Genomic DNA, 19,006 nt, shown 5'->3' with positions numbered 1-19,006 from the left:
ATAAATGGACCAGGTGGTCCTTTCATGCATGTCAATTCCTTACCAATGTTCATAATCTTTTTCTTTCAGTTGTTCATCCATGTCGGAGTTTCGGGAATGGCCACCACTGTGACACTGGAGAAATGCGGGCACAACCAGGGCTACAAAGGGCTGGATAATCGATGTTACTGCCCGGACAATCACTGCTGTGTCCAGGGAGGACCCGACTGCCTTGAGTCCATCATTGACATGGATGTTGTGTGTAACAAAATCACTGACCCACAACTGGATGTGGTTATTTCTGTGTCAAAGGATGCAGGAAGGTAAGGGAGCATGGCAATGGCCAGGATTTTCTGGTGAGGGCCATTTAGCAACATGTACCACTTGCTTTCCTGATTAGAAAGAGAGGAATAACAGAGAAGAAAATGGGGTGAATTCGAAATCGGGTGCAGAAAGAAATAAAGAGAGGGAACTAAAGAGGCTGGGGGATTGGGGGGCTGTGGTGGGATGGGCAGAAGGGTTTATGAAAACAGCCAGGTGGGTTGAAGTGACCTTTCGGCTCCTGTGCCCCTGAAGAATTGGGTTTTAAGTAGGTTTTTGAACATTGAGCGGATAATGCACGGTGGGGGGTGGTTGGAATTTCGGAAGTGAGTTTGAGTGCAGGGAGGTGGGGCCCAATTTGAACTCAAAAATTGGGCCCATGATGCCTGAAAGTTGTCAGTGATGATAAAGCAGCAAACCAGAATTTAAACAATTAGCATTGAGACACTCTGGTGTATGGTGGGACACCATGATGGCAAATTTCTTAGAACTAGGGTGTAATAGGGCCCTGGACGAGTTGGAAAGAAATAGAAAAATATTATGTTGAGAGACACCTGGAAACCTTGCTGTAGACTGGATGTGTAAAATGAAGTTGAGATACGAGTCAGGATACGATGAGAAGGATAAGAGAGGCTTTTAGCAGGTACAAGGGGAGCAAATCAACGGAGGCATTAGTGGAGTACAGAAAGTGCAGAGTGGAGCTTAAGAAAGCAATTAGGAGAGCAAAGAGGGGATATGAGAAAGCTCTGGCTGGTAAAAGTAGGGAAAATCCCAAGATATTCTATAAGTATATCAATGGGAAGAGGATAACCAGGGAAAGAGTAGGGCCCATCAGGGACCAAGGGGGCAATCTATGGGCAGAGCCAGAGGACATTGGTAGAGTGTTGATCGAATACTTCACATCCTTCTTCACCCAAGAGAATGAGGATGAAGGTATCGAACTTGGGGAGAGAGACTGCGAGGTTCTTGAGCAAATTGCTATAGGGATTGACAAGGTATTGGAGGTGTTGGCTGGCTTAAAAGTGGGTAAATCTCCAGGTCCAGATGATTTGTGTCCCAGACTGCTGAGGGAGGAGATCGCAGGGGCCCTTACCCAAATTTTTAATTCCTCTCTGACCACGGGGGAGGTGCTAGAGGACTGGAGAACAGCTAATGTGGCTCCGCTATTTAGGAAGGGTTGTAGAGAGAAGCCAGGGAACTACAGGCCAGTGAGTCTCACGTCAGTGGTAGGGAAACTATTGGAGAAAATTCTGAAGGAGAGAATCTATCTCCACTTGGAGAGGCAAGGATCAGGGATAGTCAGCATGGCTTTGTCAGAGGGAGGTCATGCCTAACAAATTTGATTGAATTTTTTGAGGAGGTGACCAGGTGTATAAATGAGGGTAGTGTAGTTGATGTAGTTTATATGGATTTCAGCAAAGCCTTTGTCAAGGTCCCACATGGGACACTTATAAAGAAGGCAAATGCACATGGGATACAGGGTAATTTGATAAGGTGGATTCAAAATTGGCTTAGTTGTAGGAGATAGAGGATGATGACAGAAGGATGTTTTAGTAACTGGAAGCCAGTGTCCAGTAGCGTACCACAGGGATCTGTGCTGGGTCCCCTATTATTCGTCATTTATATAAACGACATAGATGACTATGTGGGGGGTAGGATTAGTAAGTTTGCGGATGACACAAAGATTGGACGGGTGGTTAACAGTGAGGTTGAATGTCTTGGGCTACAGGAAGATATAGACGGGATGGTCAAATGAGCAGATAAGTGGCAGATGGAATTTAACCCTGAAAAGTGTGAGGTGATACACTTTGGAAGGAGTAATTTGACAAGGAAGTATTCAATGAACGGCATGACACTAGGAAGTTCTGAGGAGCAAAGAGACCTTGGCGTGTGTGTCAATAGATCTCTGAAGGCAGAGGGGCACGTTAGTGGGGTGGTGAAAAAGGCATATGAAACACTTACCTTTATCAATCGAAGCATAGATTACAAAAGTAGGGAGGTCATGTTGGAGTTGTATAGAACCTTGGTGAAGCCACAGCTGGAGTAGTATGTGCAGTTCTGGTCGCCGCATTATAGGAAGGATGTGATTGTACTGGAGGGGGTGCAGAGGAGATTCACCAGGATGTTGCCTGGGATGAAACATTTAAGTTATGAAGAGAGGTTGGATAGAATTGGGTTGTTTTTGTTGGAGTAGAGAAGACTTGAGGGGCAAGGACAGGGTGGATGGGGAGCAGCTGTTCCCCTTAGTTGAAGGGTCAGTCACGAGAGGACGTAAGTTCAAGGTGGGGGGATGTGAGGAAAAACTTTTTTACCCAGAGGATGGTGACAGTCTGGAATGCACTGCCTGGGAGGGTGGTGGAGGCGGGTTGCCTCACATCCTTTTAAAAAGTACCTGGATGAGCACTTGGCATGTCGTAACATTCAAGGCTTTGGGCCAAGTGCTGGTAAATGGGATTAGGTAGGTAGGTCAGGTGTTTCTCACATGTTGGTGCAGACTCGATGGGCCGAAGGGCCTCTTCTGCTCTGTGTGATTCTGTGGGATGCAGATCAGCCATGATCTAATTCAATGGCGGGGTAGGACCAAGAGCTGAATGGCTTTCTGTAGTCCTAACCAATGTAGAAGGGCGATCGAGGCCAATAGAAAGTCGAACTTCAGGAGCCAAAAGAGTGAAATGCAAATCAGAGGAAGTCATGATGGTGCAAAATGTTCTTAGGCTGTACTTTGACCACTGCTTTTTAAATTCTGGTCTCTGAGACAGAAGTGGTTTAAGCAATAGGAGGCATCAGTTCCCAGCAAAGACTGTTCCCTGGCTCTAGAGGTTGGAATTATGACTTGGAGATAAACTTGGGCTTTTTGTCTATGTAAGGATCGTCCAAGCACTGATTGCGTTGAGATGTTTAAAATTGGAGATGGTTAATGCAGAAAATAGCTTCAGATTAAATTACTAGTCGACCCAAGAGGATATGCGTTCACGCTAGTTAAATGCAAATTTAGGATGTTTTTCTTCACAATGCTGTCTAGTATTCAACATGTGAATGGGACTTCCCGTATATAGTGAAGGCAATAACCCTGTAATCACTTACAAAGCAGTCGGATGCTGAAATGGAGAGAGAGATTTGGATCTCAAGAACTTGCTTTCATCAGCCGCAATCATTTTGTGATGCAAGGATTCAAAGTTGCTTCCTTTTAATGGTTAGTGGAGCTTCACAGCAATATTATCGAAAGGGACTTACCTACTCGAACAAAGCCAAGAAAAAACCTGGTTTTAAAAAGTATCTAAGACTCCCAGTCGAGGTACTCAAAATCATGAACAGTTTGGATAGTTTTTTTTGTTCTTTCATGGAATGTGGGTGTCGCTGGTAAGGCCAACATTTGTTGCCCATCCTTAACTGCCCTTGATTTAAGTGGCTAGGCTGTTTCAGTGAACAGTTAAGAGTCAACCACATTGTTATGGCCCTGGAGCCACATGTAGGCCAGACCAGGTAAAAGGATAGCAGACTTCCTCCCCTAAAAGCCATTCGTGAACCAGATGGGTATTTATGTCAATCAACAATGATTTCATGGTCACCGTTACTGAGACTAGCTTTTAATTCCAGATTTTATTAATGGAATTTAAATTCCAGCAGCTACTGTTGAGATTTGAACCCATGTCCCAGAGCATTAGCCTGAGCCTCTGGATTTCTAGTCCAGTGACATTGCCACTACGCCACCGTATCCAAATAAGAAGAAACTGTTGCCGGTGGCAGAAGGGTCGGTAACCAGAGGACACAGATTTAAGATAATTGGGAAGATGAGTAATTTTGTTCTATGCAGCGAGTTGTGATCTGGAATGCGCTGCCTGAAAGGGTGGTGGAAGCAGATTCACTAGTAATTTTTAAGAAGGGAATTTGATAAATACTTGAAAGGAAAACTTTGCAATGCATGGGGAAGTAGTGGGGGAAATGAGGTTAATCAGATAGCTTGACCAAAGAGCCAGCACAGGCATGTGGGTCAAATGGCCTCCTGTGCTGAATGATTATCCCTATGATTGATTATAAATTTTGCCTCTCTCTCCATCCAGATACCTCTGTGATTTTACGTACTATACCTCTCTACACCTGAGCCATGGAAAATCAGCCTTCATTCACGTCCCTCCTCTGGGGAAGCCATACACGGCTGAGCAGCTGGGACGAGCTCTCCAAACCATTATCGGAGTAATGTTGGGAGTGTTGGAACGTCCCATTGCCAAGATGAACTGCCAGATGGGGCACTGAGCTCTTGGGAGTGGGCACTAGGGCGAGAAGATCTGTCATCAAAATGATTTTCTTCTTTCTAAACTGTCGTGGGGTGCAACCCTGACCATAGCTGCCATTGTAAAATTCACCTGTTCTGGTGTGGGAGGGGCAATTGAGTGGGTCCGGAGCCTCCATCTTGGTAACTGAATTGTTTTTTGTTTGAGGGTAGGGGAAGCACACGCACCATATTTAAAGCTCAGATCCCTAAGGTGCTGAGACAGTGTGAACTCCAGAACACCTCCCCCTGGACTGGTGTAATGAGTGCACGTACACACTGTGATACATTTAATTCTGTGTTCAATTTTTATAATATGTTTTCAAATGAGACTTTTCTGATTAAGCTGTTTTTAATCTGAGCCATGGACAGCAGCTATATTTTTTTGATCTTTTCGGGTTCTATGGTAAATCTGTCACTTCTTTTTCTTTTTGTTCTCCTCCCTGTCTCTGTCTTGTTCACTCTGTCCTTTTGGTGTGCATTTCTCTGTCACTTGTGCACATGATCTTTATTTTGCATGTGCTTTTTTTCTGTCTCACTGCTGTTGCACATGCTTTCTGTCTTTAAATCTCACTGTTTCTCGCTTTTTCTTTTGCATTCTAATACTCATTCTCTTTCGCCTGCTCTCTTGTTATTCCTTTTTTCTCTCTTGCTTTCTCTCTTTTGCACTCTCTCTCTTTCTCTTGCTGTCTTTAAAAAGTTCTGTTTCAGAAAGATGATGATAGGTGTGTGGAGAAAAAAGACAGATGGTCACAGAAACTCCACTTTGAACATTCTGCTGAACTTCACCCCAGAGGCTAAAAAGCCACAGCCCTTGAGGCTGAATGCACTTAGGCACTTAGATATTATCATTACTCAAAGAGAACACATGCTCACAGCACACGTATGCAATGTTTGCTTTGTACTTCAGTCAGTTTTGACTAGATTTTGTATCTCTTTAATAAGGTTTGGGCTAAACTAATCATAGCTTAGATGGTTTTAACTAGGTTAAAATAATACAAGAAATATTAGTTAATAGAATATTTTAGCTGTTTTGAGACCTTAATTATTTTGGTGGCCATGGATTTTAAGCCTGAGGTTGACATCAAGCTCATAACAAATCCTAGTTCCCTTCCCTCCGTCATGCGCTTTACAATTATGCTCTCCCTCACCTGGGTCTCCTCTTGTGGCCATGTTGGTGGGAGGTTCAGTAGGTTTAGGTTCAGTACTGTTCTGCCCTCTTTTGGCTTCCCACTATATCGGGAGCAGGTCTGTTCCTCAGATTAATCCAAGGAAAACTTTGCAATTCACCACGTGCAGCATGTTTGGGGATGGGATCTCCTTGTAAGGGGCATTGCACTGCAGACCCCATTCCCCAGGGAGCTGCAGCATCCTGCAAGCTGTCCCCTGGTGAGCTGCCCCTTCTGATCTTGAAGATGTCCACTAAAGTGAATGCATGTGTTCCACTGTGTCAAGTTTTAGGGCAGACGTGTGGTGTGAGTGAAACTGGGTAGCGCATTTCTTCGTATAGCCTCCTCCATCCTTGGGTTCTTCCTGACCTTCAGTGGAACTTATTTGTGTCTAGAAAGAGAAAGACAGACCAGCCATGAGGTAACCTTTTCTTTAAATTATTTTTTCACTATCCCTATTGCAGTTCTTGTGCTAGAGGAAACACCTGGCCCCTTAACCTCTGACCCACCATGTCTGCATCCCACACCAACATAGCTGAAAGCTGGAATTCAGTGGAGGCTTGTGACTGCAAGCTGGCTTGTGCCTTGGCTGGTGCATCCAGTGCTACTGGCCAAATATTTGTTTAATATTGTCTCCACACTGGAGTTTTCCTGTTGCTGCATACATTCTCTAACTGGTTTGTGGCATGAGGATGTATTTCGCTTGTAATGAAACAAAATAATGAATGACATTAGTTTTTACCCAAAGTGCAATAGACTTTTGGAATAAATTGTGGGGAAAGAGCAAAGTGAGGAGTGGGGGCGAGTTTTTTCAAAGAGCCAGCACAGGGTCAATGGGCCAACCGGCCTCCTCTACTATGCCATTCAATGATTCTACAAAGTCATCAGGGAAAGCCATTCAGCTGGACATTAAAAGTGGAGGCTGGAGACAGTTTAAGTTTCTGGAGAAGGGAGTGAAGGATATGATGGAAAGGAGGATGGCTCGTTGGGTTAGTCTGAAACCCTGATGGGTTAGTTGATGCATCAATTCCTTTTCCAATAAATTTTCATGGAACCTCGGATAGATGAGTCTTGTTAACTGGAGCTAGGATTTTTAACCATGGCTATTGAAAGCATAGTCCTGGGCTCTAAACCTAATGTGCAGTGAAGTTGCCACACAGCCGTAGGATTAAAAAGCCAGTTGGTCTTGTGTAGGTTTTGATTGTAGCTGAGTGATTTACAAGGTAAGTTTGACGTACTAAACTTGTAATACTAGACAATGTAAATACTGTGCTGTAGGAATATATATATTGTTAAAGTGGCTGCATTTAAACTTGGAAGCCTACTTCTTGGATTTTTGTAGTGCCTTTAATAGAGTAAAATGTCCCAAGGTGCTTTGTGGGAGCGTTATCAGACAAAATGTGACATTGAGCTGCACAAAGAGATATTAGCACAGGGAAAGCAGTAGGTTTTAAGGCGCATCTTATAGGAGGGAGAGGCAGAGTAGTTTCGGGAGGGAATTCCAGAGTTTAAATCTGATGGAACGGCTGTCAATGGTGGGGCATAGGAATTTAGGGACACACGAGGCCAGAATTGGAAGAGTGCCCAGATCTCTTGAGGGTTGTCTGGCTAAGGAGGTTAAAGAGATGGGAGAAGGGTTTTAAAATACTTTCAAAGCTGCTAGGGAGATGGGATTTCCCAGTTGTACACAGAAACATTTATCTTGGAAGTGCCAAGTGATCTTTCCTGTTTCTTTTAAAATCAGATTTAAAATGCAAGAGCTTTTTAAAAATGATTTTTAGTTTGATTTAACGGTTGTCTGTTTATAACAACTTGTATGTTCCATTCTCCCCTGCCCCCCCACCAGTCACCCTTGTACTCTAGTGCGGTGCATTCATGTTCTGCAAATTTCTTTAATCTCTTGCAAACTTGGAAGCAGAAGAGAAAAATGGAGGAATGGAGCATCACATAAAGGGTGGTGAAGGCTGATTGTTCTGTACCTGGAGAAGAAAAAATATTAATTCTGTAATTTGCTTGTTTTGGACCTTAAATGACTGCACTGCATTTGTGGATTTTTTTCTATTTAATCTCTGGTATTTTCATTGGAATATAATTGTTCTGCATGTGGAGTGCGCTTGTCACAGTGATAGACATGGCTGTCTATTTGGTGTAGCATTCTGCATCCTGATATCCTGGTGGTTCCTCTTTTTTATATAAGGATCACAGGAATTGCGAGACGCAAGGTCCACCTGGTTCACCTTCCAGGGAATTGCATAATAAACACTAATGGGGCTATTCACTAATCTTGAACATCAATCTACCAATTGCAAGTACATTGTCCCAAAACTAGCAACCTTGGGACCAAGGCCATGCCGAATTTCAGATCTTGCCGGACTTTGGGTGGTTCGGGTCAAGTGGGTCAGTTAGGGTCAAGGGTCGCTTGGAGCGCAGGAATAGACCAGCGCGCAAGCAGCAAATGGGGTAACTAGTCAGGTACCTCACTGCACCAATGCAGCGCCCAGCTGAGTTGTCCAGGTAAGTTTTTAAAAAATTTTATTCAATTAATATTGATGCATGGAGCATTCTAAAAATGTCTGGTTTTCAGACAACTCCAATTTTTGGATAACTAGATTTGAGGCACTACTATATTTCTATCTAGAATGCACTGCCTAAGGATCGTGGAAGCAGATTCGTTAGTAATCTTCTAAAGAGAGCTGGATATATCCTTATAAAGGCAACATTGGCAGTGCTATGAGAAGAGAGTAGGAAGAGCGGAATTAATTGGTAATTCTTTTGAGCTGTCACAAGAACAAAGGGCCGAATGGCCACTTCTTGCGCTTGTTGATTTTGATTCTAATTAGTCTACAACAGAGCCAGATATGAGGTGAGGAAATTCCCCCAGTGATCCAAAATCACTGTTTCTCCCAAGCACAGTACACTCTCATTGTCTCAAAATCCTCCCTAAATCTTATTTCCTGAAAGAAATCTAACCTGTGCTTGAAGGAATCAATAGCCACTGCTTCCATTATCTCCCTGCGGATTTATTCTACAGATTAACCTCTCGCTCACTGAAATATTGTTTCCATTTTACACAAACTGTGTTGCCATCAAACTTGCTCAGATCTGCAATGGTACAAGAGAGATACAGTGAAATGTGTCAGAGATGCAGCTTCAGGAGAAGCCCCTTTTTCTAATAGCATGTCCACACTCAGTTCCTCAAGTGGAAAAAAATAAGAACTTTCAATTATATGGCACTTTTCATAACCTCAGGACACCCAGAGTGCTTTGCAGCTAATTAAGCATTTTTAGGTATAGTCAATGTTTGAAAAACAGGCCAGTTTGCACACAGCAAGATCCCACAAGCAACAGTTTTGATGTTGGTTAAGTGATAAATGTTGGATAGGGCACTGGGGAAATTACTCCCTGCTGTTCGTCAGATTGTATCCTGGAATCCTTTTACATTCACCTGAGAAGGCAGAGGGAGCCTCTGTTTAACATCTCATCAGAAAAATGGCACCTCTCAGTGGAATGTCAGCCATGGCTATGTGCTCAAGGCTCTGGAATGAGGCTTGAACCAATGATCTTCTGAATGAAAGGGAAGAGTGCCACCCAATGAGCCATAACTGACGCCTGAGTAGATTTACTGTGTGTCAGCTGGACTCAGTGGTGATGGTCGGGAGGTTTGGGTTTGAATTCTACTTCCAGCTCTTGAGCGCAGAATCTAGGTTGTCATTGTAGTGCAATACTGAGGGAGCACAGCACTGTTGGGAGTGCAGTCCTTGGGCTGAGATGTAAAGCCAAGGCCCTATAACTTGAGGGAATGTTAAAGATCCTGTGGCACTATTCTGAGAGGAGCAGGGAGTTTGCCCAGTGTCCTGACCAATATTTCTCGAGCAATGCCATCAGACAGACATTAATTGGCTTACTCACTGCTCTTTGTAGGATCTTTCCTTGTACAAAATGATTTCTACACTTGCCTACTTAACATTTGGTTCAAAGCAATTTTGTTGAAAATGAAGTACTCTGAGAATCTGGTGTTATATAAATCCAGGTTAGATTTTATGCCGAATTTGAGCAGCTTTCTGCAGTGAACTTGTTCCTGTCACGAGTTGGATTCAGACCATAAAAACTGACTATACTTTGTCACTAGTGATACCAAGAAACAAAAACCATTAATAGTAAATCATTAATTTAGGCTGGATTCAAACCTCCTTTCCCTATGTGAAAGGATAGTTCCTCATCTCTGAGCTACCAGTTCCTTCTTCACTGAACCATTTTAACATTAAGATCAGAGAGCACCATAGTTTGAGTTAGATGGTTGCTCCAGAAAGTTGTTCTTGTCACTTACACTGAGTAGCAGAGAAAACAAAATTTTTTATTTTAAATATTGTGAAACTTGCTTGAAGGGGTCATGACTCAATGTGCAGGACAGTGCTGAGACTCCTGAAATCAGTTGAGTAGATGGTGCGAACCTTGGGTTTTATAGGAAGATTGAGGTGGGTGGGGTATTCCACTGTGATGAGGCGGTAGGGAAGGACATTAGAGCAGGAGGAGAAACAAGGAGTTGGTTCCAACACAAAATGGAGGCGTGCGTGTGCACAGGACAGGTGAGGTATTTGGAGCTATGGATTACATGAAGGTCCATGGATGCGCTGCCCATGTTGATAAAATAGTCAAAAAGTGGTGAGAGTGAGTTTGTTGGTTACATGAGAATTGAGGCAGAGATCAACTATCAGGTGAGGAAAGGTTGTGTCCTGACCTTGATACCTGAGCCTCTCTATATTGGAGGAGCATTCATGCCCTGTGAGGGGTGACTTGGGTGTTATAGAGACGTTTGGTATTGCTATGAGAAACAACTCTATTTGGTTAGCCTCCCACTTGTTGCCATTCAACCATGGTATAGTTTGTTCTGTGAATGTCTAGAGGAGAGGAAGAAGTAAGTTGGTGATGGGGTGGAGCAGGTAGAGGAGACCTTGCAGTAAATTGGTTTTTATGTTTGGTTGACACTTTCTTTTAAACAAGTCAAAATTATCTAAACCGATGAATGAGCCTTTATTAATATTGAATCTTGATCTGAAAGTGCTTGTTGAGAAGGGCTAAGCTTGCGCTATCCTGTGTGCTGATCCTGCATAGGGAACAGCAGAAATGGCTGCTCACCTCAGCAATATCACCTCTCAACTCGATGTCAAATTACATGCCTCAAATAAGGAATGCGTTTAGGCCTGTACAAATTATTAGGGGATTGAGCAACGCAGTGAGCTTGACATTGTCCTTTTCCTGCTGGATTGGCATTCAAATTCAACTCAAAAAACAATAAGAAAAAGTCATTCTTCTGCATGCAAGGATCCAGTATCTACAGCAGCCATATCCTGGTATCTGTGGTTCTTACAGGGGTTGAAACTGGTTACAGTTCACCCTTAATATGGCAGTCTCTGGTCACACAAATAATGGTGCAGGAGGTAGAAAGGTCACATGGGTACGGCACAGGTCATTGGAACCAAGAGAAATTAATCGGACAGTGGAAAGTTTGCTTTGGACCAGAACTTCTGTGGAGTGGTAGTCACAGTCGGATTGCTCCTTTTTACTTACCCAGGCCGGGAGCTGCACATTTCTTGCCTGCTGTTCTCACCCGGGCCTGGTGAAAAAAGTGCTGTGTAGTAGCTCCAGTCTCCCCCGCCTAGTCCAGGATAGCAGCTTTGGGGGAGTGAAGCCATGCTCCCTTTTTACAGCACTAGCTGCTGTAAAACAGGTAAGTTTAAAGGTACCAGCCACTTTGAGAAGCCAGGGAGAAGGTAGCGGGTGAGGAGGTAGGATGGTCAAGGAGGGTGGTAGAGGGCTGGGGCACAGTACCATAATTACCCAGGAGCTAGAAGTGGTTTTAATCCTTCTGAGTTTTGCTAGGTAGCTATTCTGCTGAGAGGGTTGGAACTATCCAAAGCCTCTGTCTTAAATCGGACTATCGGATGGCTCCAGGTGCAGGGTAATTGCCCGTCGGAAGTTTAAACTTCCTGGGCAGTTGTCATGTAGCCCTTGTGTGTGGATTTATTGGGGGGGTGAGGGGCGTCCCCCAGTGTACCTTCTGGAGTACCTCTGGGGTACAATTCTCTGGGGAACGGAAGTTTTGGGCCATTGTATCTAACCCCGTGCTGTACCTGCCCTGGGAATGTTTGATGGAGACACTGTAGAGAGAGCTTCACTCTGTATCTAACCTTGTGGTGATGGGATCTGCTTAAATGATGTTTACAGGGCTGAGAAAGAGGCAGAAATCCTGTTTGGAGAACCTGCAGCAGCAGAACTTCAGCATTTGAATGTCATTGTCTGACTCGCTGAGAGCACAGTCGGAAATCACTTCCATGTATGTATTTTTGATAATGTGTACTCTGCCAGTTTTATTTTGTGCTGCTATCTGGTTTTGTAATGGATGCCCCATGTAGCAGTGGTTGCAATGTAAACTTGTGGTGGTTTTCAAGCATTTATCAGCAAATTGTTAAGTGATGAATGTGGGATGGTGCTGGTTTGAAGAGAAATTATTTGGCTGCCTCAGAGATGGGACACTCTGAAATACTGTGAGCACAGAAGGGCCAGGAGACTTGAGGGGCGTTTAAAATTATTCTTTGAAGGTTTTGTTGGGAGAAATTGTTTCTTGTGATCAGGGATTCTGTGACGAGGGGTCATCAACTTAAAATGGTCATGGAGAGTGAGTGGACGGGGATGGGGAAATTTCTTTACGTAGAAGGATAGAGTATTAGGAGGGAATAGTTGAGGCAGATGGAAAAGAAAAGTAAATGATTGAAATGGAGTGTGCAGGAGTAGGTCTTCAGAATTAGTTTTGGACTGTTCTAGCAAAGAACTAGCATAGATGCAATGGTCCAAATGGACTGTAAACTTCTGAGGTACATGTAGCGAAATCCAGTATGCAGTTGTGAAGATTTCCTCTGGCAATTCTAGCAAAATCGTAAAAGGATTCCGTTCAAACGTGTAGAGATTTTGTGAATTAGTTTGGCATGTTAGCAGTCTTCCACCCCCCCCACCTCCTGAGTCAGGTTTGTGGATTCATATCCTGCTCCAGGAGCCAGTAATCCAAGCTGGTGCTTTTAATGCAGTGCTGAGGGCATGCTGCATTGGTAGAGAGGTCCCACTTTTCTGATCAGATCCCATGGCACAAGTTGAAGCGGTTTGTGGGACCTTGCCGTGCACAGAATACCTGATACCTGCTGTGACTGTGTTTCGAGAAGTTTTCTTAGAGAAATCGGGTGCTTTTTGCTTTTTCAGGAAAAGTGAACAGCATAAGTTATAAGCTTTTAGTGTATTGCCATTTGTAACATTGAGAGGAACTCCCAGCGTACGGTCAATACATTTTGTACAATAGTGCCGTTAGTCTGTACACTAACAGCATATTCTAAGAGGATCAGGAAACAGTTTAGTCTGTCGCACTATATTCCAGTTCCCTAACTTGGAACTTCGGTGATTCCTAATAAAAGGTGTAATTCTTCTGAAAATGTAGGGAACTATCTTTTACCCTGAGAAATTACTTAGGTTTTATTTCCTGAAATAAAATAAATTGGGCTGGTGGGGGGAGGGGGGGAAGGAGGAATAGCTTTGAGGAAAACATTTATAAACGTACTAATGTTAGTCTGAGAGAAATGTGAAGATCCTGTTCAGAAAATAAAAATCAATTTTTGAATATAACTTTAAAATTTGTAAGTCCTTTGTTTTCATTAGCTTGTGAACTTCTCATGTCAATGTTCATGGTGCGTTGGATTGTACACTGTTTTGTAATGGTTTTGTACCACATAATGCACAACATATTCTGCTATTAAGGTGCAGCTGTATTTAGTTTTGTCCTGTTGCATGATTAAAATCTAATTGCGGTGAATTAGCTGCAGCCCAATGGGTAGCACTCAACTGAATCAGAACGTTGTGGGTCGAAGCCAAACTTTGGACACTTGATTGCAAAATCCAGTATGTGTCAGTACTGAGGGAGTGCTGTACTGTCAGGTGCGTCCTTTAGATGAGATTTTGATTCGATGCCTTGCCTGCCACCTCAGGTGGATGTAAAGATCCCACTATATCCTACACACTGGCTTAAATATTCGCCACCAATGTACAGTGGCAGCAGTGTATACCATCTAAAAGATCCAGCAACTTCCAAACCCACGACCTCTACTACCTCAAAGGACAAGGACAACAGACACATGAAAACACCATCACCTTCAAGTCACGCACCATCCTGATTTGGGCATAGATCTGCGGTTCCTTCATCATCTCAGAGTCGAAATCCTGGAACACACACTAACATCATTGTGGGTGCACCTGCACCACGCAGACTGCAGCAGTCCAAGAAGGTGGGCCAATCTCTCTCAATGGCTTGTTTGGTGCTCATTTCCTAGCATCCTTTCCTCTCCTCTTCCATGAAGTTCTTCATCACATTTTCATAGATAAAGGTTGTATTTCAAAGAAAATTTATTCTGGTGCAATTTGAGATTCCTTATTTGTTAACTTGACCCAGACACACTTTTTCTACAGCCCTTAACCTTTCCAGAAACTCTTTCTTCAATTCTGGCCGATTGCATATTCTCCACTTGCTTTGAACCACCATTGGCAGTGATGCCTTAAGCTATCTAGACGTTAAACTCTGGAATTTCCACCCTAAACCCTTCTGCCTCTCTATCCCTTCTCCATTTAAGATGCTCTATCAAACTTGCCTCTTTGATCAAGGGTGTGGTAAGCCGTCCTTATGTTCTATCAGTTTTTGTCCGAATATCCTGTAAAACACCTAGGGATGTTTTACTAAAGATGCTGAATAAGAGCAAGTTGTAGTTGGTTGGGTTTGGAGTTTTGGGGACTGGCAGGGGCACCTTATGAAGGATTTTAACTTGTGCCTACTTACATTTTCTTCCCTTCTTCTCATTATTTTTCATTCAGTAGTCCAGCAGGTGTGGCATGAGGCTGAATGACCAATGGGCAGAGTCAGAGATGACTTCAATCCCCTCAATCAACACCCATGCTTACATTTTCTGTGCATACAACAATAACTTGAATTTATCTAGCAACTTTAAAGTCATAAAGACCCCAAGATGCTTCACAGGAGCATTTGCGAAACAAATTTTGACACCAAGCCACTTATGGAGATAGTAAGACATGTGAACCAAAAGCTTGGTCAAAGTAGCAGATTTAAGGAGCATCTTAAAGGAGGAGAGAAATTGGACAACGTTTTGGGAGGGAATTCTAGAGCTTAAGGCCCAGGTAGCTGAAGGCATGGATGCTAATGTAGAGTGATAGAAATTGGATGTTCAAGAGGCTGGAATTGTTAGTGGAGATCTCAGTGTGTTGTAGGGTTAGAGCAGGTTACAGGGATGAGGAGTGATGCCATGGAGGGATTTGAACGTGAGGATGAAAATTTGTTGCATTGTCGGATGGGAGGATGATGGGTGAATGGGACTAGGTGTGAGTTAGTATACCGGTGACAGAGTTTTGGATTGCTGAATCACAGATTTGTTACGGTGCAGGAGGCCATTCGGCCCATTGTGTCTTCACCAACTTTCCGAATGAGCACTATGACTCTGCCATTCTCCTGCCTTTTTCCCCTAACCCTGCACGTTGTTTGTATTTAAATAATTATCTAATGCCCTCTTGAATGAGCTAAAGTTTAGAGGGTGGGAGATGGCAGGAAGCCTGAGCACAAGAATCTAGAGGTAACGTAGCATGGATGACGCTTTCAGCAGCAGATGAACTGAGGTGGAGATGGATGATATTGTGGAGCATTAGTCATCGTACAGTAGACTGGAATTCTAGTCTATTTTTCTCTTTGCCCTACTCAGTTCCAGGTGCACTGAGACTGATTGTTTGTTTGGCAAATCCCTGCTGGAGAAGGTGGCTGGTGGACACTGACTCTCTCAAATGTCATAGTGGCTCCACATTTGCTTCTTATTCTTTTATGGGATGTGCATATTACTGATAAGGCCAGCATTTGTTGCCTATCCCTGATTAAGAAGGTGGTGGTGAGCCATTGGTGTAGGTGCACCCACAGTGCTGTTAGGAAGGGAGTTCCAGGATTTTGACCCAGTTGCAGTGAGGGAATAGCGATCTATTTCCAGGTCAGGGTGGTGTGTAACTTGAGGGGAACTTCCAGGTGGTGGTGTTCCCAAGCGTCTGCTGGCCTTATCCTTCTAGGTAGTAGAGGTCACAGGTTTGAATGGTGCTGTGAAAGGAGCCTTGGAGCATGCCTGCAGTGCACCTTGTAGACAGTACACACTGCTACCACTGGAGAAAATGTGCTAGCTTTGAAAGAGGAAGTGTACGGAAATGCAGAAAAGCCAGTGTTTGGTAGGGCAGCTGTTCAACCTGCAGACACCAGGTGATGCTAGAGCCACCACTAGAAGCATTGACTTGTTTTTCCGAGATATTCTGACTTGTGTCCAGCATTTCCTGCCGTTATCTCTGATTTCCAGCACACACACAAGCGACAGTCAAATAACAACTTGCAATTATTTAGCGCTTTTAAGGTAGTGAAACATTCCAAACTCCTTCACAGTAACAAACATTTGACACCGAAACACGCGCACATCAGGTTGGGTGTCCAAAGTTTTGGGCAAAGGGGAGGGTTTTAAAGAATGTCTAAGAGGAGAGAGAGGGGCTTGGGGAGGGAATGCTAGAGTGTAGGGCCCAAATAGCCAAAGATAACTGCTAATGGTGGAACGATGAGAATTGGGGATGTGCTAGAGGCCCAAATTGGAGTACAGCAGAGATCTCGAAGGGTTATAGGGCTGGAGGAGATTACAGAGATTGTGAGAGGCCATGGAGAAATTTTAAACAAGGATGAATGTTTTAAAACCAAGGTGTGGCTAGAGCAGGAGCCAATGTGGGTCAGTGAACACAGCGGATGATCGTCCAGGTAGCAGGTTTCATGCGTAACAGAAAACGCACCAATGGTCTCTGTAACTAGACCGCCCTTTCCTATTGCACCCTGAGACAGGGGAGGAGGCCAGAGTGAAATTACAAAAAGAGGGAGCAGTGGCTTTGAAATGAGCAAAGAACTGCCAACAACAGCTGTCATCTATAAAGCGATTAATATTAACTGTGTTCCGATAATACTTGGCGCAAGGTTTTACAGCTGTTGTTCTCGCGGTCCTGTTTGAGAATTGTGAGCTGTCAGGGGAAGAAATCTGCTGGTTTTGCTTTCTAAAGTAAATTCTTGAGATGTCCTTAGGTAAAAAGGGAGCGAGCGGTTAATAGAAATAAAAACACAAAATGCCAGAAATACTCAGCAGGTCAGGCAGCATCTGGGGGGGAGAGAGAAAAAGATTTAACATTTCAGGTTGAGTGACCTTTCATCTGAACAGAAGAAAGAAATGTGAGAGCTTTTAAACCAGTGGAAGGGGGAGAGGGGGAAGGAAAGCTCTGCGATAGGTTGGAGGGCTGGGGAGATTAAATAACAAAAGATTTCATCATGCAACAGCCAAAGAGAGTGGTAATGGAGAAAATAAAGTGGTCGATGGGATTTGCCTAGTTCCAAGGTCCCAACCATCATCAATGTAGCATTCAGTTCACAAGCTGTTCACTGGACACTACAAAGGTTACAGGTCCCAGCCATAGCCAATAAGGTTTCCAACTCTGGTCAGACGTATTCCTGGAGATCTTAGTATTTGACTTCCCACCTCCAATGGCATGGTGGCTGATACATTTTATCCCGGCAGTGCCCCGTCCCCGTGTCATTGGTCCCCTGGCAAGTCCATCCTCACAGTGCCCCTTCTTCCCACATTAATCGGAAAGAGTGACCATTTTTATCCAATCAGATGATTCTTGACTGTCAATCAAATAACCATTTATTCTTATGTCTAATATTTTTATAACTAACAAGTGAAAGTGTTCAAAGAGAATGAATAAAATGTAACTTTGATTTCTCTCAAGTCCTGCTTGCAGCCGGTGTCCTGAAGATTAATCTCTCATTCTAGGAGACTCCAGGGCAATCCTGGAGGGTTGGCAACCCCTGTAGTGACTGAAGACTTATTTTGCCAGCTGCAGCCTGGGCCATGCTGAGCTAGTGCACTACACCACTAACATCAAGCCCAACGGTTTCCTACAGGACAACAGTGACTACACTTCAAAAATACTTAATTGCCTGTAAAATGTTTTGGAACATTCTGAGGCTGTGAAAGGTGCTCTATAAATGCAAGTTCTTTCTTTGCTCACCAATAACCTGTTCAGCGATGCTCAGCCTGGGATTTGCCAGAACCACTCAGTTTTCATCACAAGCACTTTAGGAAGCAGTGAATGCCGGAGGAAGGAAAGCAAGAGAGAGAGATCAAGAAAGCTTTCGACCCAGTGGCTAACTGTGAACCTGAACAACAGTTTTAGTGATATTGGTTCAGGGATAAATATTGGCCCTACAACTCTGCGGAGAACTCCCATGCCCTTCGTTGAAATCATGTTCATGGGACCTTTTGCATCCCCTGGAGGAGGCCTCGGTTTAATATTTCATCTAGAAAGAGTACACCAGACAGTGCGGTACTCCCTCAGTACTGACCCTCCGACAGCGCGGCGCTCCCTCAATACTGACCCTCCGACAGCGTGGCGCTCCCTCAGTACTGACCCTCCGACAGCATGGCGCTCCCTCAGTACTGACCATCCGGCAGCGTGGCGCTCCCTCAGTACTGACCCTCCGACAGCGTGGCGCTCCCTCAGTACTGACCCTCCGGCAGCGCAGCGCTCCCTCAGTACTGACCCTCCGACAGCGTGGCGCTCCCTCAGTACTGACCCTCCGACAGCGTGGCGCTCCCTCAGTACTGACCCTCCGACAGCGCGGCGCTCCCTCAGTACTGACCCTCCGACAGCGTGGCGCTCCCTCAGTACTGAGCCTCCGACAGCGTGGCGCTCCCTCAGTACTGACTCGCCGGCAGCGCGACGCTCCCTCAGTACTGACCCTCCGGCAGCGCGGCGCTCCCTCAGTACTGACCCTCCGGCAGCGCGGCGCTCCCTCAGTACTGACTCTCCGGCAGCGTGGCGCTCCCTCAGTACTGACCCTCTGACAGCGTGACGCTCCCTCAGTACTGACCCTCCGACAGCGTGGCGCTCCCTCAGTACTGACCCTCCGGCAGCGCGACGCTCCCTCAGTACTGACCCTCCGACAGCGCGACGCTCCCTCAGTGCTGACCCTTTTGGTAGTGTGGCACTCTCTTGGTACTGACCCTTTGACAGTGCGGCGCTCCCTCGGTACTGACCCTTTGACAGTGCGGCGCTCCCTTGGTACTGACCCTTTGACAGTGCAGCACTACAGAGCAGTGCTGCT

At 44.6% G+C, this 19,006-nt stretch overlaps 1 protein-coding gene across 1 annotated transcript in view; it reads left to right on the top strand.

Moving 5' to 3' along the window:
- The window catches only part of pgpep1 (pyroglutamyl-peptidase I), a 36,850-nt gene extending 24,977 nt beyond the window's left edge, over positions 1–11,873 (top strand). Inside the window, exons 4-5 of the mRNA XM_078556226.1 lie at positions 70–302; positions 4,362–11,873. Of these exons, the coding sequence (XP_078412352.1) occupies positions 70–302; positions 4,362–4,554 (426 nt within the window). The 3' untranslated portion in view covers positions 4,555–11,873. The remainder of the gene's footprint in view (positions 1–69; positions 303–4,361) is intronic.
- Positions 11,874–19,006: the final 7,133 nt, after the last annotated feature.

This window comes from Cetorhinus maximus, chromosome 13, assembly GCF_964194155.1.
Source record: "Cetorhinus maximus chromosome 13, sCetMax3.hap1.1, whole genome shotgun sequence".
Lineage (NCBI taxonomy): Eukaryota > Metazoa > Chordata > Chondrichthyes > Lamniformes > Cetorhinidae > Cetorhinus > Cetorhinus maximus.
Note: the sequence above shows the minus strand (reverse complement) of the source record. Positions and strands in the feature narration are given on the sequence as shown.